The following is a 26,030-nucleotide window of genomic DNA, read 5'->3' as shown; positions in this document are numbered from 1 at the left end:
TCCTGTTAGTTATTTTTCTTATGGCTGTCACACAATCCCTGACACAAGCAACCGGAGGAGGAACTGCTTTGGGCTCATCGTTTTAGTCCCTCAGACCATGCTGACCTTCACATGAACCTGGAAATCAATTCTCAGAGTTTAATTTGGTGAATATAAAGTTGAAAACCTCATGTCAAAGACAAGGCACAGAATATGGCCACACTAAGGAATGTCAGTCAGTCCAATTCTGCCTGGGCTGGCAGCAGTAGTGGGCACTTTTACAATTTTTTTCTGGTACTTAGAAATTTTGAAATTATACAACCATAGTATGTTTCATGACTATTAATTAGTTATTCTATCGTATTTTGTTTGATTACTAATGAATTCTTGCTATAAATTTTTACTTCCTAAGATGAATTTTTCTGAAAACTGACAACTTGTCATTAAAATCCACTACAATTATCATCAGCGGAACCCAATTATGATCAATTAACAGAAAGGAGCTAATATACACTGTACTATTTTTAGACATGAATAGTTTTTTCAATTCATATTAACAAGATCTGAACTGAAAGGAGCGGCCAACCAACTGTATACCTGGATGTGTATCACCAGAGTCACAAATGCGGCTCATTTCCATTGATGTCATTGTAAGAAACTATGATTTACTCAGGGCCACCATGTGCCATGGAAAATATTAAATGTTTCACAATCATATTATATCCAAATAGCTTTGTTTAAGATATATAGCATGATCTCTTAAGCCCAGTGAAATGCCGAAACTCACACAAAATTATATTACTAGCCTGCGATAAAATCTTGACTTGATAAGCTATGGTTGGTTGGCTTTGATACAACTTTCTTTGTACTATGAGACTTTCCGCATATTTAAAGGCACAATTTTGAGGCAGAATCTAAGTGCCAAGATTGGATTTTCCCTTATTGTCCATATTCCCTTTCATCAGCTTGGCAACCTAAACCACATTTCTCCTGGAATTCTAGTTCTGATCCACCGAAATCGAGTAAGGAAGCCTACCCATGCTCCCAGACCACCACTTGTATTTCTCTGATGGACAGGCATCTACTGAGCTGTCCATTTTGTCATATTTGGAGCCTCTTTCTAGAACACTGCACCATCTCTGACTTTCCAGCATCTCCGGGAATAACATGTATCCTTTTGTAAATGTTCATTGATCCTTGCTGAATGGATGGGAAATTGACCAGAAATAGAAGATAGATGGATTCATAAAAACGTGTTATGGTTAGTATATACATCTAAATCCTATTTTCATTACCATTCATCATAGATTATGATATGGTTAGTATATAGAAGAGCTTAACTTTTGGACATGGTGAAAAAATTGTAATTTTGTTAATATGGCTTTCCAAGTTGTTAGGGACTTCTTTACTCTATTGAAGATCTAATCGTGTATAAAATACATCTAATTGAAGCTATTTGATATATAGAGACACATCTTCACTGGAAACATTGCTGTTTCCAAAACTACTATGATCTGGTGGAAAAAGTATGACATACAAAATGAGTTTAAACCAAAACAGATTTTGCTTTTTTCCATGTTTATTTCGTTGGAGAGAATGAAGGCTTGTTGTTCACACCTTCCTGCTTAAATATCACACTTTAAAAGGAAAAGGGTTAAACACTGAAAACCATATTTAGAATAACAAACTTTAATACATTCCTTTCCTAGTCATTATAAGATTAAAATGTTAAGAAAAAAATCACACAACTTAGTGATAAAGATATATGCCCGTTTAGAGAGACAGTTTAAAGGTTATGCAGCATATTTTGCAAGCAGCATTAGAAAGACATACCAAGGAACGAATGATCTGCATGCATATAAGATTCTTATGGATCACATAACTATCAGACCAGGCTTACCATCTGAAGGATTTAAAGCAATGCTTCCCAGGTGTTTTCCTTTAAGATCCAGATGAACGATTTGACAGACATAATGCCAGAGATCCCCAGAATAGTGTCCGTTTCTCTCTTCCTTCCCTACTCTCTCTCTTTCTCACACAGGTTTAAGCATATATTTTTAAGGCGACCCTTGCAGTAAAATTGGTAATATGGTCAGTGCATTGACAGTAGAAGCAATATGTTACTGGGGCTGAGGTGATTGATGAAGGCCCTGTGGCGGGCCTCCATCTCTCTTTTCCACTGTGGAACTGCCTCTGGAAGGGAAGAGACCAACACAAATTGAGTCCTCGGTTCCTAACATATGAACTGTTTGAGGGAAGGCTTTCCAGTCACAAGGCATAAAGAAGGAAGGAAGCATTTCTGTTGTATTGACTGAATTCTGAACTGTAGAGGGTTGATGCTGACAATTTTAACATATTCTGAGGAAAGTGCCCAAATTTAAAAGCCCATTGAAAATGCTTTATTAATTTAAAACACATGGAGTCAATAGGTTGTTTTACTGTGTTTGGGGGTGGAAGGGGGAAATACTAAATACCTGGTTAGCATGTAGTAAATGAAAATATCTATGTGAATCGCTTTAAAATGTTGTTTTCCAACAATAAAATAACATGGCTTATGCAATTGAAAGCTAGGTTTCACTTTATAGAAAGTTATTTTCCATCATGTCATTAAAGACAAATAGGTGTTTTTTGGAAAATAAGTACTAATAAGCCTATTTTATGGATCAAAATAAAAAGGCCTAGACTTGAGATTAATACACTAATATAAACATCCTGTTTCCTGCGTTCGACTTGTGATCATAACTTTTAGCAACAGTATATTAACTCCTGGTGACAACACCCATAGTGTGTTTTATCTTCTGTGCAGTGTGAATTAAGACAAAATTATTCACTTCTTGTCTCATTAAAAATCTACCTTTGGGTAAACTTAAAGAACAAAATGACAATAAGTAATAAATATTGCAGACTCTAGGCGTGATGATACACTGAGATCACATTCACTACCAGAGAGACTGGAGACCACAGCAGCTGCTAATTCATTCTGTGTGGCGCCGTGAGAAAGTTGTCAGCAACACCTGTTAGTAAGGAGTTCTCTTACATGTGCGTGAAATCACAGACATTTGCACTTGAATGATGGGATGATTGCATTATGTCTTTCATACACCACTGAGTACAGAAAGTGGCTTTGCAGGAATACAACAAATAATTGGTCTACACACCAAAGATAAATATCACTTGCGAATTCACAACTCAGAAATGAAAACGAAACATCATTCAGAGAGCGATCAACTGACAGATGAAATTTTCTTCTTGTTAACTCTCATAATAGGAAGACAGCAGGGTGTAGATATAAAGACCAACAAGGCAAACAGAAAGGTGAATGGAGAAAGAGAACCATTTCTTAATTCTTGGAATCTTCAGGAAAAAAAAAAATTCTTGTTTCAAGTAAAATTTTACATGAGTCCAATTACACATTTTGCTGCAGGATGGAGCTATAATTAAAGCCTTCCCTTATATGGCTAACGTGCAGCTGCTGGCAGAACACTCTACCATCTCATCATATTGACATGAGTTTGACAAAACGTAGTAATCATTTCCTTTTGTGGATGAGAAAGACATCAAGATCGCGCATATTTTAATTTGTATGTTAGCTGATCCAGACATAATTATTAGAGGTTACAGGGTATATATGGCACTGCAATTTTCCTCCATTGTCCTTTTAGGTAATTGAGCGCTTTGCTTATTTTGAATACATGTAACTTGACACAATGGCCTAAAACAAGGGGTGGGAGCAGCAGGAAAGAGGAGAGAAAGTGGGACGCAACCACAAACTCTGAAAAGCACGGAAAGGTGATGTGTTTTAAGATAAAAGAAAAATGGCTTCAGGATGCAGATTTGGAGGTCTATTTGGCATTTGTGTCTACCAAATTATCTAAATTCACGCTTCAGTAAGAAGCCAGCAGTGAGCTAGGCATGGTGGCTCATGCCTTTGATCCCAGCACTTGGGAGTCAGAGGCAGGCAGGTTTCTGTGAGTTAGGGGTAGCCAGGGATGTTACACAGAGAAACCCTGTCTCTAAAGAACAAAAAATAAGAAACAAACTTGCAACAAAAAAGCTAGTGATATCTGCCCTTATTAGTTTACATTTAATAACAGAAGCAAATGCGCATGTGAAATTTGAGCTCTTACGGTGATATAGCTACAGTGTATCATGTCTCAAATTATATTGAATACTTCCTGGAGACTCAAGATCAGGAACCAGAGCTGAGGAAATGCCATCATGTGGCTTTTTCGGTAGTGGATTAGAGGACTGGACTGAACAGGCTGGAAATCTTTATGTTCAAGGTTTTCTGAGCTGAGGACATGTGGAACGCATATTACCAGAGTCACCTGGAGTTAGACACATAGGCACTTGTGTTCATTTTAACAAGGGCTAGGACAAAAATAAGCTTTGTGAAACTGACAATAAAATAGTCAAAAAGTGTAGAGGGCCCACAACCCTGCTGGGAATCTAGGGAGGTCAGGGACACAGTTCAGCTTTAACAGAACAGGACTAAGAACAGTCTTTCCTTTGCACTCCACCCTGAGGCATGTCTTCCAGACACTGTCTTCTGTATGTGGGTTTGTCTGAAAAACCCTGCAGAGCTGTGGGTGACTACAAATAGCAGCCACCGTGAAAAAGCAACTAATGATGGCTCCTGGTTCATCCACAAACAAAATCTTTTCCATGTTGTTACATTCTACTCAAGTGTCTGCACTGTTTAACTCGGAACTTTACTGGCAAAATGGGCACAAAAGTACTTGTTTGGGTCTGTGTTTTGCAATTAAAGGGAACAAACATTGTCAAATGGCTGATATTGTTGGTGGAGAACATATTCTGTAAGTAGCTACATAGACATGTGTCTCTTAGAAATATCCTGAGGGACTCAGCTAGTGTGAGCATCAACACCTATATGCATAGACAGCTCAATTAGCTTCCTACTTCCATCCCCTGGTGCTTATTATCTTTTACATACTATGAAATTTTCAACAAACATATATAGTAGTTTTTTCTTTTAAAAAGTTAAACATACTTAAAAACAAAGCAACAAACAATTAGAACAGAAAAGAAAAAGCTCGGATCATTCAGAGGTCAACAGGTCTTGAAAATGGACACTGAAAATATGACAAAGATCCTTCCCCCCCAACTGGGAGCCCGGCCAGGCAAATCCACAGGGAGCCGGCTTCTGCGCTGATGAGCGAAAGCTGCATTGTCTGTCCCTGTCTGCCCTCCTGCTCTGTGCTCTAATTTTAGACATATTGGCCTTGACAGCATCCCTTTACAGAAAGATCAGCAGTGAGAAAGTAGATAAATTCCATCTCTTCTCGTAATTTTGATAAACACACATGTACATGCAAACATACATGCACACACACATGCCAGGCACCACCACTGGGAACATGATCCTTATCACCACTAATTCTTTATAATTCTATTGTCTTTTACACTTTCTAGATATAGTCAGTTCCCTTATGAAATATATGAAAAATACTGGTTTTAACTACAGACTTACTGAAAAATCTGTCAGGTAGGATTCAGAAGAGTCAGTTCTGTAAATGGCCAATTAGTAAATATTTTGGGGTTTGCAAGTGGTAGTGCTCCTGTAACAACTGCTGTTATATGTTGGAACTGGATTACAGGCAACTAAGGGGTGTGGCATGTTCCAATATAACTCTATTTACAAAAATAGGCTGGATTTGATCAGAGCCCTGCAGTTTATAGACCTCTGCCCTAGTGTTCCAAGGAGTAAGTCAACACAGCTGGCTGGTATCAGAACATAAAAGTCTACACAATATATTATTTTGATTTATCTTATAAAATACTTAGGCATGTGCAAAAGATAATTTGAAACCCATCATGCTTCATATTTTGTAAATCAAAAGAACAGAAGTACAGTTGAGGGATGAGGCATTAATTCCATGCCCTGTAAAAACAAAACCAATCTTCAATGTTAAAGAAGCAGTCCCTAGTGCCTAATGCAACCATCTCTGTTACAAATTTCCATTCCTGAAAAATAACAGCACTACTAGCTAATACACATCGAACAGGTACGTCACATAAAATGCTGCTCAAAGTGGTCTTTAAAAACTCACTTAATCCTCTGGGAAATTCTATAAGGTTGGTCTATATTGAAAATGGAAAGTCTAATGGTCATATAAAAAACTTATCTGAGCTCACAGCTCATATTCAAAGAGGGGACATTAGAACCTGAGCATTTTTGATACTGTATGCTTTATCCCTTCTCTCTGGAGAGGAAGAAGAACAAGAAGGTCAGTCAGTGCCTGAATTGTCTTTGTGGATAGAAATAAATATCTATTTACTGTTGATGGAACACATACATTGGTTCCCACATACATCATCTTATTTTAACCCTATCTGCTATAGATATGAATACTTTGCATTGGTATGGATCTTGGTCGATTGATACAAATTTGAGATCAATTTTGTTTTATTATATATATTCATTATTATATATTATAATAAATAATTATTAAATATTAAAAATAAAAATTAATAATAATATTAAAATAATAAAAAATATTATATATTTCTGTTCTTGATTAAGGTATTGAAATATAGGTTAATAGATAGTCATTTATAATAGTCAAACTTGTAGTCATGTTAGTTAGGTTATCTAGCTATATAGAGATATATTTCAATTAGATAGGTATTCTTCAGATCTTTCAAAAACTACAGAATATGGCATTTTAAATGTGTTAAGAACTTAGGACTTTTCATGATAGTCAGACACATCTGCTCCTGGCAGTATCAATATACTTTTAGAATAATGGGCAACAAAGAGGCTCCTTATGGAGTTTGTTAGCCATTTGGGTAAGAAACTGTTCTTACCTGGACTGTTTAATGCTATTCTGTATGAACAGGACATGCAGGACCCACAGAAAATTGACTAACTTTAATAAAGGTGAGACAGTCTTTTGGGGTTTCTGATTCATGAAAGAGTCTGCCAGACATACTGCAGGACACAGAAGAAAGTGACTGAAAAACTGCCTATATAGGTGGAACTGTCTTTGAAATTTCCTGCTTCATGGGAAAGTCTGATGTATACTATGGGCCTGTAGGCTGAAGATGGGTGCCCCAATGTTACAGAAGAACTTTGGGAGATATGGGATTCCCTTTTGCATGCTGTGAATACTATTGGTTAATAAAGAAACTGGCTTGGCATGATAGGGCAGAACAGAGCTAGGTGGGGGGAAACTAAACTGAATGCTGGGAAAAAGAAGAGTAGAATCAGAGAGAAGCCACGGAGCTGCCACCAGAGATGGACACGCCAAAACTTTGCTGGCAAGGAATTGCTATGTGGCAATACACAGATTAATAGAAATGGATTAAATTAATATGTAAGAGCTAGCCAATAAGAAGATAGAGGTAATAGGTGAAGCAGTGATTTAATTAATATAGTTTCTTTGTGATTATTTTGGGTCTGAGCTGCCAGGCAGCTGGAAAACAAACAAGCAGCCTCCATACAACAAATTGGCACTCCAACGTGTACTAGCTATATTCACATAAAACTTAAAAGCTTAAAAGGTAATTTTATACACAAAAGAACAGAATTAAGCATGGCTTATTAGTGTGGTGTACTGCAGTCTCTTTAAGAGAGGTCTTCCTGATTCAGCAACAGCAGAAAAAAGCCATGTCATTTTGAAATAGCGGCTTCCAGGGCAGTACTTCCAGTATGAACTCTGACGAGGTCCAGCTATGCAGCATTTAAATGGGTTTTGAGAACAGAGTGCTACAATGTGCTTAATGGCAACATAGACCATCTCTGTGCCTAAAAGTGGGCCAATGTGCATGGCTCTCAGAAGCATCAACCATGTCACCACCATGTTTGACTGTGCAGAACAAGCAGGCAGGACTGGGGAGTCAGTCTTAACCATGCTCACTTAGCATTAAAAAAAGTGCTCTTCAAAAGATAATTACAGGTACACAATAGAAACAAATTCAGATAGAAAAGAACTCTAAATGGGTCACAGTGTTGAATAAATGTACGTAGGCTTGGGAGAGAGAATAAAAAGAGTATAGAGAGTTGGAAAAGAAGTAAATCACTTAAACGAACATAAACCAAAGTCTTTAAAGAGACAGAGTACAGTCATAGATTAAAAAAAATAAAAAATAAGCCACATAAATATGAAAAATACGCAAAAAAATCTGGATTATTTATGTTATTGTGTTTTCTTTGAAATTTTTTGATTGCAGAGAAACATTTGATTCTGGGGATTGCTAAACTAAACCAACATATATACTTTAAAGGTATCTTGATTTCAAAATATAGATCTAAGGATATGTTGCTTTGGAAAAGAGATTATTCTTTTGTTTCCATAGAGGATGAGAACCTATGGAATCCTTCCAGACTAATGTGGTTTGATTTACCAAAACCCCCTGAAAGGTCACTGTGAATACCCACAAAAATTACTTCACCAAACAAAAAGCAGGAAGGAGTATGAAAAGAACTATGCCCATATTCCCAAATATTGTCTATAAATATTTGTTTACATTTAAAGGGGGATATGCTATAGATATTTGCATTGGTATGGAATTTAGTTTATTGATACAAATTTTAGGTCAACTTTGTTATATGTATATTTTTGCTATTGATTAAGGTATTGTGATTGTGTAGTTCATTTAAAAATGTAATGTATAATTAAGAAGTATAGGTTAATAGATAATCATCTATAACAGTCAAGTTTCTAGTCATGTTAGGTTTTCTAGATATGTAGAGGTATATTTCAATTAGATAGGTTTTCTTCAAAATTTTCAAAGACCTATGGAATATGGCATTTAAATGTCTCAAGAATTTAGAACTTTTCATGATAATGAGACACATCAGCTCCTGGAAGCACCAATAACTTCAAGAATCTCCTTATGGAGCTTGTTAGTCATTTTGGCAAGGAGCTGCTCTTGCCTGGACTGCTTCACGGTATGCTGTAAAAGCTGGACCTACAGAACCCACAGAGTAATAACTGCTGAACTTGCCTAAAGTTGAGATGGTCCTTCAGGATTCCTGCTTCAAGAAAGGGTCTGCTAGACATTCTGCAGGACAAAGAAAAAAGTGACTGACAAACTGTCAATATAGGCAGGACTGTCCTTGAAATTTCCTGCTTTTTGGAAAAGTCTTCTGAATACTATGGGCCAGTAGGCTGAAGATAGATGCCTCAACGTTACAGCAGAACCTTGGGTAACTGTCCAGGCAGTGAGACGTCTCTGTCAATTCTAAAGTTTTGGTAGTTGCTTAAAATGCACTTCCTGTTTACTTAGGTAATATTATATCCTTCTGGAGTCTTTGATGGAGTTGGAGAATAAATGGTTACAATTATAGTTTTCCTTAGTTATGATAAAGATAAAGTAAATATAAAGATTGTAACTGTAATTCTTGCTTGATATCTGTTTTGTTATATGTAAATTTACTATGTTAAAGTTAAAATCTCCCTTTTTATTTTAGCAGGAAAAAGGAGATGATGTGGGATTCCCCTCTATATGCTGTGAATACCATTTGTTAATAAAGAAACTGGTTTGGCCTGATAGGATAGAACAGAGCTAGGCAGGGAAAATAAACAGAATGCTGGGAAAAAGAAGGGCAGAGTCAGAGAGAAACCATGCAGCCTCCACCAGAGACAGACATGCCAAAACTTTGCTGATAAGCAACTGACACGTGGCAATACACAGATTAATAGAAATGGGTTAAATTAATATGTAAGAGCTAGCCAATAAGAAGATAGAGGTAGTAGGCAAGGCAGTGATTTAATTAATATAGTTTCTGTGTGATTAGTTGGGTCTGAGCTGCCAGGTGGCTGGGAAAAAAAAAACAAGCTGCCTTCTTACAACACTTTGTGTAATTATGTTTACTTAGGCAATATTATATCATTCTGTGATTTTTGATGGAGTTGAAGAATAGTTATAGTTTTTATTAGTTACGATAAAAGATAAAATAAATATAAGTATTGTAACTACAAGTCTTCCTTGATACATGTTTTCTTATAAGTAATTTTACTGTGTTAAAGTTAAAAACCTTCCTTTTTATTTGGATAGAAGGGTGAGAAGATGTTGAAAGCTCTTATGTATATATGTTGGCTTTATTGGTTAATGAATAAAGAATCTGATTTTGCCTGTGATAAGGCAGAATAAAGCTGGGAAGAAAAACTAAGCTGAATGCTGGGAGAAAGTAGGCAGAATCAGAGATAGTCCATAAAGCCACTGGAAGAGAGAGGGATGCCCAGAACTTTAGTGGGTAAGCCACAGCACTGTGGTAATAAACAGATTAATAGAAATGGGTTAATTTAAGATGTAAGAGTTAGCTAGAAATATGCTACAGTCATTGGCAAAAACGGCAAAAAAAATCAGTGTTGCAAATGATATAGTTTCTGTGTGATTATTTCAGGTCTGAGCACCCAGGATAGAATGAGCAGCCAACACCAACACCTATCCACAGATCTGCATAGAGTAAATTTTCCTCTTATTGTATATCAAGAAAATGTGACTAATGAAGCTCGTGAATTACTCCAGTGAATTTCAAATTTTGAATTATTTTATTATTAGCGTCATTCACCTTAAATATAGCTATTTTAAATTCTTTTTCAGATTTCTGCTTTTTTTTCCTTTTCATTTTCTTTTGGATAATTTCAGTTCTCACTTATTTTTCTGTTGGTTTTTCCATTTGCTATTGAAAATTGTGAGCACACCTTTCTGGAGGAAGGAAGGATAATTAACACTAAGAATGTCTGGAAAAGTCATACAGAAATGAATATATTTTATAAGCTTCAAACGCATACATGATGTGGGAGAATTGTCTGTATTCTGTCAATCATGTATTTTAATAAAACGCTGATTGGCCAGGCAGGAAGTATAGGCCGGTTAACCAGACAGGAAGTAGAGGCGGGGCAATGAGAATAGGATAAGGCTAGGGAGAAGAAAGCCCCCTCCGCCACTCCTGCGCAGACCACCAAGGAGACAGTATGTAACTTGCCCAGCTGAGAAAGGTACGGAGCCATGTGGCTAACGTAGAGAAGGATAATGGGGTAACATAAGTTATAAGAGTTAACAAAAAGCCTGACCTAATGGGCCAATCAGTTTATAATCTTATAGAGATCTCTGTGTGATTGATTTTTCTTTGGGCTTGCTGGTTGTGGGGTACCGGGTGGGACAGAAACCCCAACAAGCCGGCCCCTCATGTTACACATACACACATGTTTCTTTCTCACATAACAGAGATTAATTGATGCTGCACTAGATAGCAGATAATATCCCTCCCACAAGCCACAGGACACCACATAAAAGCCAACTGCCAGGTCTGGAATACTTAGCTTTGAGATGTTAATCACAAGTGTCCCAGGTATCCACAAAACAATTCAGGCTATTGCCACTGCTTTGGTTGTCCACCATAATTTGATGTCAAGACCCTATTGCTGAAGACAGTAACTATACACTTTGGTCACAGGACTTCGAGAAATCAAGTTGGTACTGCTCAAGAAGCTTCCTACTTTTTGGCTCGCTTTCATCACAACAGAAGGAGCTATGTAGGCTATTGGGGGAGAACTCACCAACAGTGTTACTTAGCTGTGAGCCCTGTGGAGCTATAGTAATGGTTGGCAAGGCATGTCCATGAGTACAACAGCGACCTGAATAGTATAAGGGTAAGCAACTTCTTAGAACTGGATTTCACAAATACTGTGACCACTAGGAGCAGTAGTTTCTTACAGGATAGTCTCTCATTGAAGACCTCTATCTATTGGTCAATTTCTTTGTCCTTTTATCAGGAAGAATGAGAGTACTCAAGCAGCATTCTAAGTCCAAGAGGTCATTGAATGAAACAGTAATATTGGCATTTGGAAATAAGGAGAGATTAAAATCTTTCACTTAATAGACAGTACATAACATTCTTATTTTTTAAAATATATACTATTTCAATTTATTCCTTGAGAATTATAGACAATATATTTTAATTATAATAACCCCTGATTCCTAACCTTATTACCTATCATCTACCACCCACCTCCTTACTCCCTCTGACTTTCTTGCACTGCTCTTTAAAAAGTAGCTCAGTAAGTTCCATTTGTGTTGCTCATTTACTCAGAGGTGTAAGGCTATCCACAAATTTGAACAACTTACCAGGTTCCAAACCCTTAAAGAAAACATATCCTCCCCAGAAACCACAAACTTTCAACAGCTCCTCAGTTAGCAGCTGGGGCTTACGAGCCCCTCCTCCTCCATGCTTCCAGGCTGACTGGTTTGACCTTGTGTAGGCAATCACAGCTGCCAGGAGTTTAAGGATGCAGCGGTCCTGTTATGACCAGAAGACACTGTTCTGTCCTGATCCTCCCTGACCTCAAGCTTCTATAGCCTTTCCTTGCCTCTTCCACGGTGGTTGGCCAGGGGAGGCAGCAATATAGATGTTCCATTTGTCATTGATCACTTCACTAGACTTATTTTCCGTACTTTGCTTAGTTGTGAGTTTCTGGATAACGAGTGTCCACTGCACAAAGAAACTTCTCGAATGAGAGCTGAGATCCGACCTAATCCAGCAGCATAGGGAAATGAGCTTAGGGGCCCATTTGATACTATATTCATTGAGCAGGATGTAGATTCAACTGTGAGGCCTGCCTATAAAATAGGCTCTAAATTCAATTAGAAAAGATTTGATTGTTCTCATCCCATGCATGCATCTTGACATGCAGTTTAATACTGTAGTTTATAAGATTCACAGCTGGGTGAAGAGTAGCGATGATCTTCTCCCACCTGAGAGCCCCACACAGCAGCTTCCTGAGTGAGATAACCCAGATCAAACAGACAAATGTTGCCATCTTTGGTCTTGTGTGTTTAAATGAAGCACCCTTAGAATCCAGAAAACTAGACCTGGAACATTAGAGTATGTGTTTGTGTGTCTGTGTGTACGCATGTGTGTGCTTGTATGTGTGTGTGTGTGCATGTGTGCATGTGGGGAGTGTTAACTGATGGGAGATACAGATAATAAGAAGAAAGGGGAAATAATAGGAGAAGGGATGGGAAGGAAGGGCAGAGGAGGGAGTGGGGAGTGGTGTGTGTGTGTGTGTGTGTGTGTGTGTGTGTGTGTGTGTGCATGCGCGCGGGCGTACACACGTATGAATGTGTGTGCGCATGTGTATAAATGTGTGTATGTAGAGGAGTTAAACTGGAACTGCCCTACACAAGGAATGATGTTCTTCCTAGAGGCTGTAGGCTGCCAAACAAAAAGTCCAGTGCAAGTATAGAGCATCTCCCCTAGCGTTGTCTGTGAGGAATATCCCAAAGGCCCCCAAAACAGTTCAGGCTATTGCTCTTGGCTGCTCACCAAAATCTGAAGATAATATCCTGTTTCTGAAGAGATGACACACATTAGTCCACCACAGGACAGAAAGATCAAGTGGAGAGCTAGATTTCAAAGTTCTTTAAAATGCTCTTGTATGGCAGCATGTGAACAGAAGAGGGTGTCTGTTTCTGTGGGTGAAATGCTAATTCACTTCTCATTATAAAGCAGCATCACCTGATTCATGTATTTTCATTTTTGGCAGAGGAACTAGAAGTAGAGTCACGAATGTTTTCTTTTTTTGTAGCAAACATATATTCATTCTCCTGTAAAGTTGCAAAAACACGCCTTGGAACCTTTTTTTTTTTTTTTCTAACTAGACGTTTTGAATTATGTGTCCTGAACTCTGGCATAGTGTCATTCAATATATTTTGAACATCATTGTTTTGTTAAGTCAGCAGTAACATATGCACTCCAATAATGTCAGACATAAAATGCAACACTTTCAGCATTCTATAAAACCATGGTAAGTAATTCAGCATCCCAAGCATCTGAAGTATCTACAATGCAACAAGCTCATTCCTAGCTGAAACAAAGAAGTTACTATACAGCTATTTGCATGGAAAACATGACAAAGAATACAAGGGAATTTTCTTCATAAAGAAAATGTTTTATAAATACTCTGAAAAACATGCAATAATATGAATGTGCACATTTAAATTTGGGGGCTTTTAATAATGTATATCAGTTATATAAATAAGGGGTCTCATTTAGAAATTTTAGACATGTAGATAACATAATTTGATTATATATAGTATATAACTGCATTCCACATATATGAACATGTATTTATATATAAATAAATATACATATATAATATGAATAAATCACAATATATACACACATATATATGTATACATATATATTAGTTGATTCAAAATAGGAGACTCATTTGACTGAATATTTTAAAGTTAACCTCCATGCCATTCTTTAAAGCATACATTACTGCCCCAAATATATTAAAGCAGAGAGACCGAGTATAATGTAAACTGCTTAGAGAAAGTCACAGGGCTAATGAGTGATACCATCAAAGGCAGGGATAAGTGAATCTGACACAGAGCTATGTCAATGGATCAGGTAGTAAGGGAAACACACTTGTGCCTCTTTTTAAAAATTCATTCTAAATTTTATGTGTATGAGTGTCTTACCTCCATGTATGTATGTGTACCACTTAGATATCTGGTGGCCAAAAGAAGGTTCTGGCCCCCATACACTGGAGTTACAGATGAACTGCTGTAGACAATTATTTTAAGATGTGTTACATTTGCTTATGCTGTGGAATATCTGTTTAATGATTCAAAGATGTGTTGCATTCTTTTATGTTGTATTTGTTTAACTCTGTGAAGCTGTGTTACTTTGCCTGTCTAAAACACATGATTGGTCTAATAAAAACCTGAATGGGCAATAGCAAGGCAAGGCTGGCAGGCAGAGAGAAGAAATTGGAGGAGAAATTCAAGAGGAGAGATTGAGAAGCAGGACAAGGAGGAGAACTCCAGGAGCCAACCACCCAGCTAGACAGCAAACCACAGAGTAAGAAATAAAGAAAGGTATACAGAAATTAAAAAAAAGACCCAGAAGTAAAAGATAGGTGGGATAATTTAAGTTAATGAAAATTGGCTAGAAACAAGTCAAGCTAAGGTCAGGTATTCTTAAGAAAGAGTAAGACTCCATGTATGTGGTTTATTTGGGAGTTGGGTGGTTGGCCCCCAAAAGAAAGAGCCAAAAGACAAAAAAAATAAAAAAATAAAAAAACCTACAGTGAGCCTGTATGTGAAAATAAAAATTGAACCCAGGTTCTGTGGCAGAGCAGTTTACTGTTCTTTAGCACTGAGCCATCTCTCCAGCTACACAGTTGTCTGCTTTTTCTGTTTTTCTTTTCTTTGTTGTAGAATACCAATAACAAAACCAAAATATATCCTTCAAATAGAATTTTCCAATTGTATACTTCATCATCATTATTTTCAGTAGCTCACTAGATTTTTTCATTGTTTATTCCTGTCTCCAGCAAGTTCTCTGTGATATTCTTTTTCTTCAGTATTAGGGGTTGAACAGGGAACAGAACACAGGCTGTACCCTCAAGCTCTCTGAGGTAATTCTGAAATAAAACATGCTGTCCGGGAAAAGATGTGTTGGCTACAGCGGTGAAAATGGTTTTATGGAAGGAATAAGTCTCTCTATCTGGACATGAACATAATTAAATGTCTTTCATGAGTGTATAAACATAATTTTTAATTTAAATCTCACAAGGAACTTGTTAAAGTCGTATTACTTCCTCTTTGAAGCTAAATCAATACAGAGAAATGAAGCCCTTTGTCCACTAAGGGGCCTTGTAAGTCTTCGTCCCCATTTAATGGGTGGGGAATAAGACTCAGATCTCAACTCAAACACCAGCTCTGTTCCTTAATCCTGCTGGAATTTGCAGTAAGTGTTTCGCAAGTCATTTTCTTCATTTGTACCAAGGGCGAGGATAACTAAAAAGATTGCTACTACTTTTCCAAGGACAACAAATATAGTCACCAGTGGAACTTTGACAAGGAGTCAGAAGAGACGTTTTGTGGCTCTTCAATAACTAGGATTTATTTGTGAAGCCCATCCTCTCTTGTTCTGTTCCGAGATAACCGGAAACAACATGGAAGCTTGAAAACAAGTTAATTCTACCTGTGAATCCTTACCTGTGTGGGGTAAGACTAGGCAGAGGGAGGGGTGGGGGATGGGTGTGTATTCCCAAGTGTACTGAATTTCAGTTAGGAGCGACACTAAACAAGATTTTCTAGAGAAACAGGCAATTTATGTTAATGTGCTTGGTCAGACCGTGTGTAGAATTTTCATGTCCATGCTCCATAAAGCCTTTATATATTAAAATAAAGTATTCAATAATAGAAGATATCTAACAATTATAGCAAATGTTAACACGTTCTTTTGAAGAACCATATTAATAAATTGGAATTTGGGATTATATTCATCACATATTTCCCCCCATAAACACATGCATGTATTCTGGAGTAACTGCAGAAACCAGGAAAGTAAATGGATTATGGGGGGGGGGGAGCAATAGGAAGGGAAACAGCAGGATACACGTGATTTGAAGAGGGGAATGGGGGAACAAGGGATTAATTAGAACACACAAACAACAAGATTAATATAGAAAAAGGAGGGAGGAGGTAAAATAACAGTAAGGATGTCTCAAAATGTCATTAGTAATCATATTAACTCTCTACCTAAAATTGCCTATAACACATGTAAGTCAGTATATACATAGTTTAAATGAAATTCCCCCATTGGGACTATACCGTTCCCTTCGAGAGCCATGAACTGTCTTATAAAAATCTCAACATGAGGCATAAGAAGCACCTTTGGCTTGTTGTTCAAAGTTCTCCACGAGACTCCTCAGAACATATTGCTGCTGCCCTTGGCTGCTACTCAGAGGTTAAAGAGAAGTCCCCATTGCAGAGGAGATCATGTATGTCCAAGACCTGGAGGATCTGGGCTGGATCTGACTTGGAAATCTCCTCCTGAGGACAAGCTCTCACAGCACCAGAAAGACAACTAGCTATAGTCAGTTAGAGCATTGATTTTCGAGAAGAACCTACCTGCCCAGCTTATACTCACAGGTAAATGTAGTTCATCAATGAGACACCCCCATAAAACAGACAGAAAGCCACAACTGACAAAAATGAAGCAAACAGGAGATCGTCCAGTGCCCAGTCCCACAATGAAAACATCTACAATCCAATGAATCCAATCCAAGGCAATGAATTTGAGAGTGGGGTATTCTGCATAGGAAGGGTTGGAGTGGGAGGGAGGATAGGGAGAAGAATGTAATTATATTTTAATCTGAAAAGTACTTGTAAAGTTAAAAAAGAAGTCATGCGTGCACATGTGTGTGGCATATGTGAAGGATGTATATATGTTGTAAGTGCAGACCTGTGAACCTATGTGCACACATGCAGAAGCCAGGTGGCCTCCTCTGCTACTTTCCACCATATGCCTTTGCAGCAGGGTCTCTCGCTGAAACTAGAAACGGCTGGGTACCAGGAAGCCTCGGTGAACCTTGTACCTGGACCCTTTCCAACTGTGGTGAAGGTCGTGATATACAGCTGCACCTGGGATTTTCCTTGGCTGCTGAAGATCCGAATCTAGGTCCTCACGATGTGTGGCAAGCATTCTCAGCCACTGAGTCATCTCCACCTCCTCTACTCACTTAGTGTGTTGTCTTACTTTACACTGTCTGAGCCTGTGACATTCACAAGGTGACATAGTCTATTCCCACACTTTACAAGGATGACCTTGCTTTGCTTCTGGAAAAAAAGTATAATACTAAGTCACATTGTGATTCAATCTTTGCATTCTGCCCAGCCCAGGGGAAGAGAGTAGAGTCCTTTGGGCTTCCTTTCTAGTACACCAAACGGCAGGGACAGACAAAGGGCAGCCTGGGATGAGGGAGACATCAGAGGCATCTGTGTTTCTGGCATCCTAATAGTGATCAGAATCTGGGCTTTATAGCATCTTCCAAAGAAGAGAAGGCACAAGGGCAATGTGTCCGCAATACCTTTTGCTGCTGATCAAATATATGGCTCTTCAAAGCAGGCTGTTTCCTGGAGAAAGAAACCTGCCACGCTATAAATTCTGAATATAGTTAACATAGAAATCAAACTGTCTGGATTAACTCCTGGAATAAGAGAAAACTTATTTCCTCTTGCCCCATTGTCAGCTGCTAACCATCCCTTAAAGTGCAGTGTGACCATTACCTTGCCGATGTGCAGTTTGCTTTTCAAGTCTGATGCCTACCAGGAAGGTGAATTAAGGTGGTGAAAGTGCCCATTTAACGGGTGTCTCAGTGCCCGACACATGGGCAGGGCTGAAGAATCACCCGTGGTATCAATGACAAGAGAAGATGTGAACGCCTGAACTTCATACAGTAGTTGGAAGAGCTACTGAGGATGACACAGCAAGAACCAAAAGATTAAGAAGTAATCCAACAAGTGAGGGCCTTCGGCCTTGGTGTTCAAGAAAAACTCTTAAGATAAACTTCATTGCATGCTCACCTTGAGAATAAATCATTTTATACCATAAATAATCTATGCCACTTACTGAAAATGAAATTATCATTATAATACAGACTTAGCGGCTGCAACACAGAAGTAGTCAGTACCTAGAGAGCTATTCATAGTTCCTAGAACATCCTTCATCTGAAAGTCTACAAACCAAAATGACCTCCAAACCTAAAAGTTTCTGGGCACAGACATGTGAAATACTCCAGTTTGATTTCATGATGGGCTGTAGAGAAAAATAGGGGCAAGCTAACAGTTGCTTAGGATCTGTAAGGGAAAAGGCTCACCCAGTCATTCCCTCTGTGGAAAAACTTTGTTTCATGTTCAGAGCTATTAAGACTATTAGCTATATTCAGGCTCTGTGCATAAGCTGTGTATGAAGCATAAATAAATTCTGCGTTCAGACTTGAGTCTCCTCTCAAAAGATATCTCATTATGTTATGCAAATACTTAGAAACAGAAAACAGAAGTCTCACAGATATCCAAATAGGTCAGCAGCAATCACTATAAAAGGTGACGGCATTAACACAGGGTGGGAGCCATTGGGAAAGTTTCACATTTTACTACGAGTAATGAAGTAGGCAAGATAACAAAGCCAGACATGGGACCTCAAATTAATATGAAATAAAATTCCCATTTGGAGCTGACTGTATTTCTTTAAAAGGAAAGTCTCTTCTCAGGAGCTAAAATTCAAGTATACATATGTTACCGGGAGTATAATGTTCTATCATCATCTCCGTGTAAAACAAATACAGAGAAAAATAAAAGCTATGATGCCAGAAGTATATTCTACTCATGTGAACTTGATACTTCACCTTCGGGGATCCCTCTCATGATACCATGTCACCTTGCAGCAGCTATGAATGGCTTCATCCATCTGTGCAGGTTGCTAGGTAGTTTGGAGAATCAGAAAACTAAAAGATAGATGTAATTTTGAAGAGACGATAGGATATAAAGACTAGGGATGGGACTGGGAATGTTGTCCTAGGTCAATCATCTTCAGCTATCACTAGATAAGGAGACAGCTTCGGAAGAATGAGGAGCTGCCAGCAGGGCCCCCTTCACATCTCTGAGAGAATGCAGCTTTGCTTCCATTTCTTGAAGGCCTTCAACCAGCCACGAAGACGTCCTCACTTCTTTCTCAGATCATGAACTAGCGGTGAGGAGGCCTAAATGCCTGTTTTCTTTGGAGCTAAGGAAATACAGTTTTGGAGCACAGAATTTTGAGTATGTCAAGGAGAAAATTTCATTTCTTTCTAACTGACCTTCCCCATGAGAAAAAGAAGCATAGATTCACACCTGGCCTGCACAGCTGATAATGTAGGGTGGGATAGCATGGAGCTGTTGGTATTTAGGTGATACCCTTATGTTGGACAGGTATTAAAGAAAGTGTTATTCAGAGGACAGATATATTCTTTGTGACATTGATAAACTCACTTAAAACCACTGGACCTTCATTTTTCCAAGGACAGCACTAGAGCACTCTCAGAATCTTTGGGAGGCCACGACAGTACCACCTTTCCTGTGTTTTTAACTGTTCTGAAATTCTGACTCTCCCTTACCCCCTAAAAACCAATAAACAATTCAAAGTCAGATGATTTTAAAGGTCTTTGATGAATTTATGGCTCTTAGGACAAAAAGTAGATAATCATCTTAATTATATACACAAGAAGTGGCAAGGAAGACATTTAAAACTATCCACAACCTCTAGTCCATCTCTCCTATCCAGTCCCCTTTTAAAAACCAGGAATGCTCTGGCTAAAAAGTTTTCAACAATTCCTACAGAACTCCAGGCAGCATTAGTCACACTTAAGCCACGTCACATTCTCTAAGTAAGGTGTCATTAGGGCTGTAAAAGCCATCGCTGGACTCTTATCTCCACGCCTGACAAGTGACATGACCCTTCCCTAGCAAATTAATAACCCTCATTCTGATTCTTTTTTGCAGAGATAATAAATTGTATTTCCAAAGGCTGCATTCATGCTAAGATAAAACAAGTAGAGAGATTGTTGGAGGGTAAGATACCAATAACAATAATAGTTTCCTTTAAAGAAATCACAAAACTGACACATTTCAAAGTAAAACAAACATTTGTATCTACAACTTGTGACCTGAATAGAAGGTGATAAACAAAGATTTTGAGAAATTGTGTTGAGTTTAATCTGATGAAGATGGAACAGATTCACAAAAGTAAGACTAGAGTCATCCAAGAAATACCATTTTTAGGTTTCAAAATTATGTAACTGAAAGAAAGGAAGAGTAACAAGAGAACTAATTCATCAGGCTGTGTTGGCACAACTCTTATCAAAGACAGACAACTGTTTGAACAAGAAAAATTGCATTCATTAGGGACACATATGCTGCCAGCAAATTAAGAGCACGCTCAATACAAACTTTCTGTTTCTCCTAAGTGGGAGCAGTTGATATTTAACAGAGTAAATTATTTAGTTCCTTAGTCAAGAAATAATTCGACAATAAAGCCTCAGGAATTATGGATGCTCAGAATGATAGAACTGAAATCCTCTGGTCTATTAGGAGGTGTTATTCCTGGGAAAACTAAAGGAGGATAAAGGAAAAACTAAATAAATAAGAGAAATACCTAGAGTCACAGGAGGCGGAATTAGTTCCGGTGTCTAATCTCATTAGCTTATTCTTTTTCTGACTAGAGCAATGCAATCTAGTTTTATCCACTATACACATCAACTGCTTAGCATTAGAAATATGAGGATTCATCTCAGTGGTGCATTTTTGGGGTTTACAAGGTAATAGAAGATAGGACCATTGACCAATAGACACAGCTGGGTTTGACTTGTGAGGAACGTGAGTATATTCCAGGTGAAAGAAGAACATGTGAAAGATGTCTCCCATGACTTCGGGTCTCCTTCTGGACTCTCCATTCTCAGTGTGGGATACCGAGAAGCAATGCTGGGGAGGCCTCTCGAAGAGCCACAGGAGAGAGCCAGCCAGGCAAGCAAATGGACATACCAACCTCAATGAAGAAAGTGGCTTACAGCAGAAACCAATCTGATGTTAGGTCAGAAGAGAAAATCCCGTCTGATGAAGAATGAGTAAATGCTTGGTTTCCTGGACAACTTACTATGCATTGAAAATAGCTGCCAAGTGTTCCAAAAACTATAGTTTGCCCATTTAACAAATTGATTAAGGATGAGATTTTAATGCAGGTTTAATTTAAAGACTTCCAAGTGACAAAGGCATAGCAGGGAACAATACCCCATTCTAATACTTCCCTTCTACACTCATCTTTCAGAGTCATGCAGTATGACGTGGCCATGTATTCTAACACACACACACACACACACACACATATATGATTCATCATCCCACATATTTTATAACTAAACAGGGGAGTTAGAGCATAGGACTCCCTTGATGCATAAGAAAGACCTCCTAAGGTCCCTAAAATATAAATAGCCACAGGGGAAATAATGAAGTAGACAGTGCATTCTCAATACAAAGTCTCACGGAGGTATAGCACAGTATGAATAGATCAATTGTTAGCACAAAGCAATACATTCTGCCCCACAGTCATATGAAAGATAAATAGAATCCAAGGGGATGATGCATCATCTCTAATGAGATCCTCTCAGTATTTGATGATGGCAAAGTTGGTACATTTAAAAATATTTTTCTTCATCAGTAGAAAGACCAATGTTCTAAAATATGAACCCAACTTCAAGTGATCAAAAGGCTTTCACTTTTGTCAGCATGGCTTTCCTAAAAGGCCTTGCCACTGGAAACATAGATGTGGGCACCCTTAAATGTTTCCAGCACCAATGTTTGCCCCTTAAGCCTGGCTTACAATACTAACTCATCACTGGATGCTATTCCTGAATAAACAAGAAAGGCTTTTGATAGAAAATGTTACAGTCTGAATATGAAATGCCCTCCACAGGTTTATGTGATGGGATACCCTTTCTCCAGTTGAGGGCACTGATTTTGGAGGTTGAGAACCGTTTGAACATGGGGTTTACATTTAGGGGATGGGTAAGTTTGAAGGCCATCTCCACTTTCTAAAAAGTTAATTTGTAAGCACCCTCTGCCACAGACCCAGCTGTTCTAGCCACCCTGTGAATGCACTTCCCACCATGAGTGGACTGCATTCCTCTGAACTGTGAGCCAACAGAAATCCTGGCTCCCATCAGATGTTTCTGTCAAGTATCCCAGCACAGTGATTTTATGAAAATTAATACAGTAAGGACAGTATTAGGAGGAATTTGAAGAAACTTCAGAAGGAAAATGGGAGGAACCCAGAAGAGTGTTTTGTAATAAACCTATAGCAAAGGCAGCAAAGAGATCAAACTGAGAAGAGGATTTCTAATAAAGAGACAGACTTGTTCTCATAGTACAAACTGTTTTAGTTATGCTAAAAAGTTTTTATAATAAGACCGGCTCTCATGGAAGACTGAAAGCCTGCCTTTGCCTCGAGACATAGTATACAATAGATGCCTTAATGTCAACTAGTTCTGAGCATTTTGATGCTTTTGTTTATTTTGAATTATGTTGCTCAACACCCAGCTTCTAATATGAAAATGAGTATCGGGAAATAGGATGGCTGTAATAGTGCAAGTGCCCACTTACCTCCCATAATTTTGGATTGGCAGTTAATAAACTCTGGCTTCCTGTCTGTGAGGTACCTCTGGCAGGTATGGTGGAGGATCTGGAAGAAGGTGCACTTTTCTGAGGCCGTGCTAGCAACCCACTGGTCAAAGGCGTTTTCAAACAGCAAGTCAAACTCTGCAGAATCCTGGAAAAGACAGCGAAATAACTGCTGACCGCAATTCACACAACTTCCTCTTTGAGCTCTGGCCTTTCAAAAGAGACGCAAAGGCTAAAACAAAACTCCAAAAAAAGTGGACCATAAAATTCATCTTTACCATGACCCAAATTCGTGGAGAGTCTGCAAGTCTTTGTCAAGCAAATAAATCCAAATATTTTTATATTTAGAGGTGTCTCCGGGAGGCTAGCAGTGCAGTGGTCAAGACACGTGTGTCAGAAAGGTGACTGTGTAGTATCTGCCCAATTACTAGAAAAAAAACATTCCTTTAAGTTTTCCACATTGTTGTTGTTGTTGTTGTTGTTGTTGTTAATTTCTTTATGCAAAGGGTGGGAAGGAATTCTCCTTGTTTCTTCAGTACTTCACTGATGTTTGGGGACAGTGAAGTCTGAGCACCAAAGAAAACAGGTCCTTTGAATACATGCTCACATCATGACACATTTCTGTTCAAATCTTAATGCATTATTTTAAAATGCCATTAATTTTTTGGCATTAGGAGGCAAATGAAATGTTGACACACCTGGGGTTTTCATACCTAGGGACATGATTCTTTAAGTTCTGTCCTATGTTGATAAACACACTGGAGACAACAGTGTCCTATGGGCCATCTCTTGGGTATTCCTATCAAACATGGAAAATGTATATTTTCCCCTAAAACAGGAGCAGAGACTGGGGAGTTTTGGTCACACAACTGAAAGAGAGAAATAGTCTCATAAGAATGGCTCTAGCTACCATTCCCCCTGCTGTGCTCAATCAGAGTCATCGTGTGAAGAGAATTCCTTTGCTTAGCATTGAGAAATTCACTCACCCGGTTAGGATCGATGCCATTAACCTGGCGAAGCTGCTCGAGCATCCACTGGGATCTTCGGACGAAGGATGTGGAGCCCTCAAACTGTTTGACCTTTGTGATGGATGCCTGTGTGGGTTTCTTGTTCGTCACTGTTAAAAAAAAGAAAAAAAAAAAGATTAGTGGGCAGGCAATTTGGCAGATTTCCTCAAACAGTGCTATTTTTACATGACATCGAATGTGCACACGCATGGAGAGAAGATGGGAGCTGCCTTTAGGCAGAAGTGCATGCAAGAGAAAATGAAGTTATAACCTCCCCCCTCCCACAGCAGTTTATAATGCGATTGTTGCTTCATTTATGTCTTCATCCAATTGAACTGAAAATATCTTAACTGAATTACACCAAGTAATTTAATGGAGGCTACAAGTGCACAATTCAGCTCTCAGGGAAAGAAGTATGCAGGGCAGGCAGGCCTCAGGTAGGACTCATTAGGAAGGCTGAATTTTAAGTGAGGAAAAGGTTACCAATTCCTTGGGGGTAGCCACCAGGCCTATTTCCGGTTTTATAGTTCACTGTAAATACTGGAGCTTCCGTGATAGACTTGACTTTATAGCATGACCCAGTTTGTATCTAGTTTACATCTGATTAAGACTGTCTGGCTAGGATTCTGGGCATAGCTCCAACACGAATTCTTTTAGTCCCAAAACCTGAGGACCAGGACAATCCTTCCACCCTAAGTGACTTTCAATCTTCTGTGCTGCAGGCAGATAGGCAGCATCACCTCTCAGGCAAAGTCAAGCGCAGGTACTTGTAAACAGGCATGCCAAAACATTTCTGCATTTGCTTACACAGATAATTTAAGGCTCAAGAATGGTGAAGGAGGTCATTCCAGATCTTGACAAGGCTTTCCAACGAGCCACTATGTCATGTCTGTGGAAGTCAGGGAAGCCATGCGAAATCATGCGACGTCACAAAGGAGCTGGGGAGAGCGCCCAAAACTGCTGGCCGCAAGGTATTTAATCCCAGTCACTGCCTTAAGGGAGAATGTGCATCTGGGGACTATTTTAGCCTTGTGTCTAATAACTATGTGGATACTTAGCAGGTGGCACAGAGTTTCAAGGGACGAGCAAGAGAAAACACTTGCTCTAACAGTTGCTTAGAAGAAGCTTCTATAGGTCTGTTGTGATAGCTTAGCAGTTAGGAACACTTGCTGCTCTTGCAGAAGACATGAGTTTGGTTCCTTGTACCCACACTGGAAGGCTCACAGTTACCTGTAACTTCAGCTCCCTGGACGCACGCACACAAACACATATTTTTAAATAAAGCCTTTATTGTTCATGTATCCTGCAGCTCATGACTGAAGTAGGAGAGCCTAAGAAAGAAGTCAGCAAGGTGACTCTGCCTTCAGCTGTGGTGAGTCTCCAGGTCCAGCATGAAATCTGTCTTTATGGCCTTAGTACAATCTCCTTTTGCTCCTAAACTGAATTTAGTAAATGAGTTTATACATCAAATAATGCTTTGGCTTGTTGCTTATTAGCTCAGTTATATGTGGATAAAATGTTCTGAACATTTCACACCAGTTCCCTTTCTTCTGTGGTTAGGAAATCATCATTCCTTCACTACTCCACTTACAGGATCACAAATGGCCTCTCAGTTTCTAGTCCAGGGGTTCTCAACCTTTTGGTTATGACTCTTTGAGAGGGGAGGTTGAACAACCCTTTCATAGTGGTTCCCTCAGAACATTGGAAAACACAGCTATTTATATTATGATTCGTAACAGTAGCAAACTTACAATTATGAAGTAGCAATGAAAGTTTCATAGTTGGAGCTCACCGCAACATGAGGAACTTTATTAAATGACCACAGCACTAGGAAGGTTGAGAAGCTCTGCTCTAGACTATTGGAACCTTTGGGAATGACCATTTCTACACACACACACACACACACACACACACACACACACACACACACACGAACACACAAAAACACACATGTTATGCGTTAAGTCTCATACCCGGGACAAACAGTTGTGGTGCCAAATTAACATATCAAAGCAGACCCAAAGCCAAGCTCTCCCAGCATCCCTCAGTCCCTGGCTGTTAGAG

General features: G+C 38.8%; 1 protein-coding gene across 2 annotated transcripts in view; it reads right to left on the bottom strand.

The window, feature by feature from the left end:
• The window catches only part of Stxbp6 (syntaxin binding protein 6), a 220,854-nt gene that overhangs the window by 26,659 nt on the left and 168,165 nt on the right, over positions 1-26,030 (bottom strand). For both annotated transcript variants that reach the window (XM_048415670.3, XM_048415669.3), the window contains exons 3-4: positions 23,946-24,076; positions 22,942-23,107 (exon numbers count right to left, since the gene is read on the bottom strand). In XM_048415670.3, the coding sequence (XP_048271627.2) occupies positions 22,942-23,107; positions 23,946-24,076 (297 nt within the window). The remainder of the gene's footprint in view (positions 1-22,941; positions 23,108-23,945; positions 24,077-26,030) is intronic.

Source organism: Myodes glareolus, chromosome 11, assembly GCF_982192425.1.
Source record: "Myodes glareolus chromosome 11, mMyoGla1.1, whole genome shotgun sequence".
Lineage (NCBI taxonomy): Eukaryota > Metazoa > Chordata > Mammalia > Rodentia > Cricetidae > Myodes > Myodes glareolus.
Note: the sequence above shows the minus strand (reverse complement) of the source record. Positions and strands in the feature narration are given on the sequence as shown.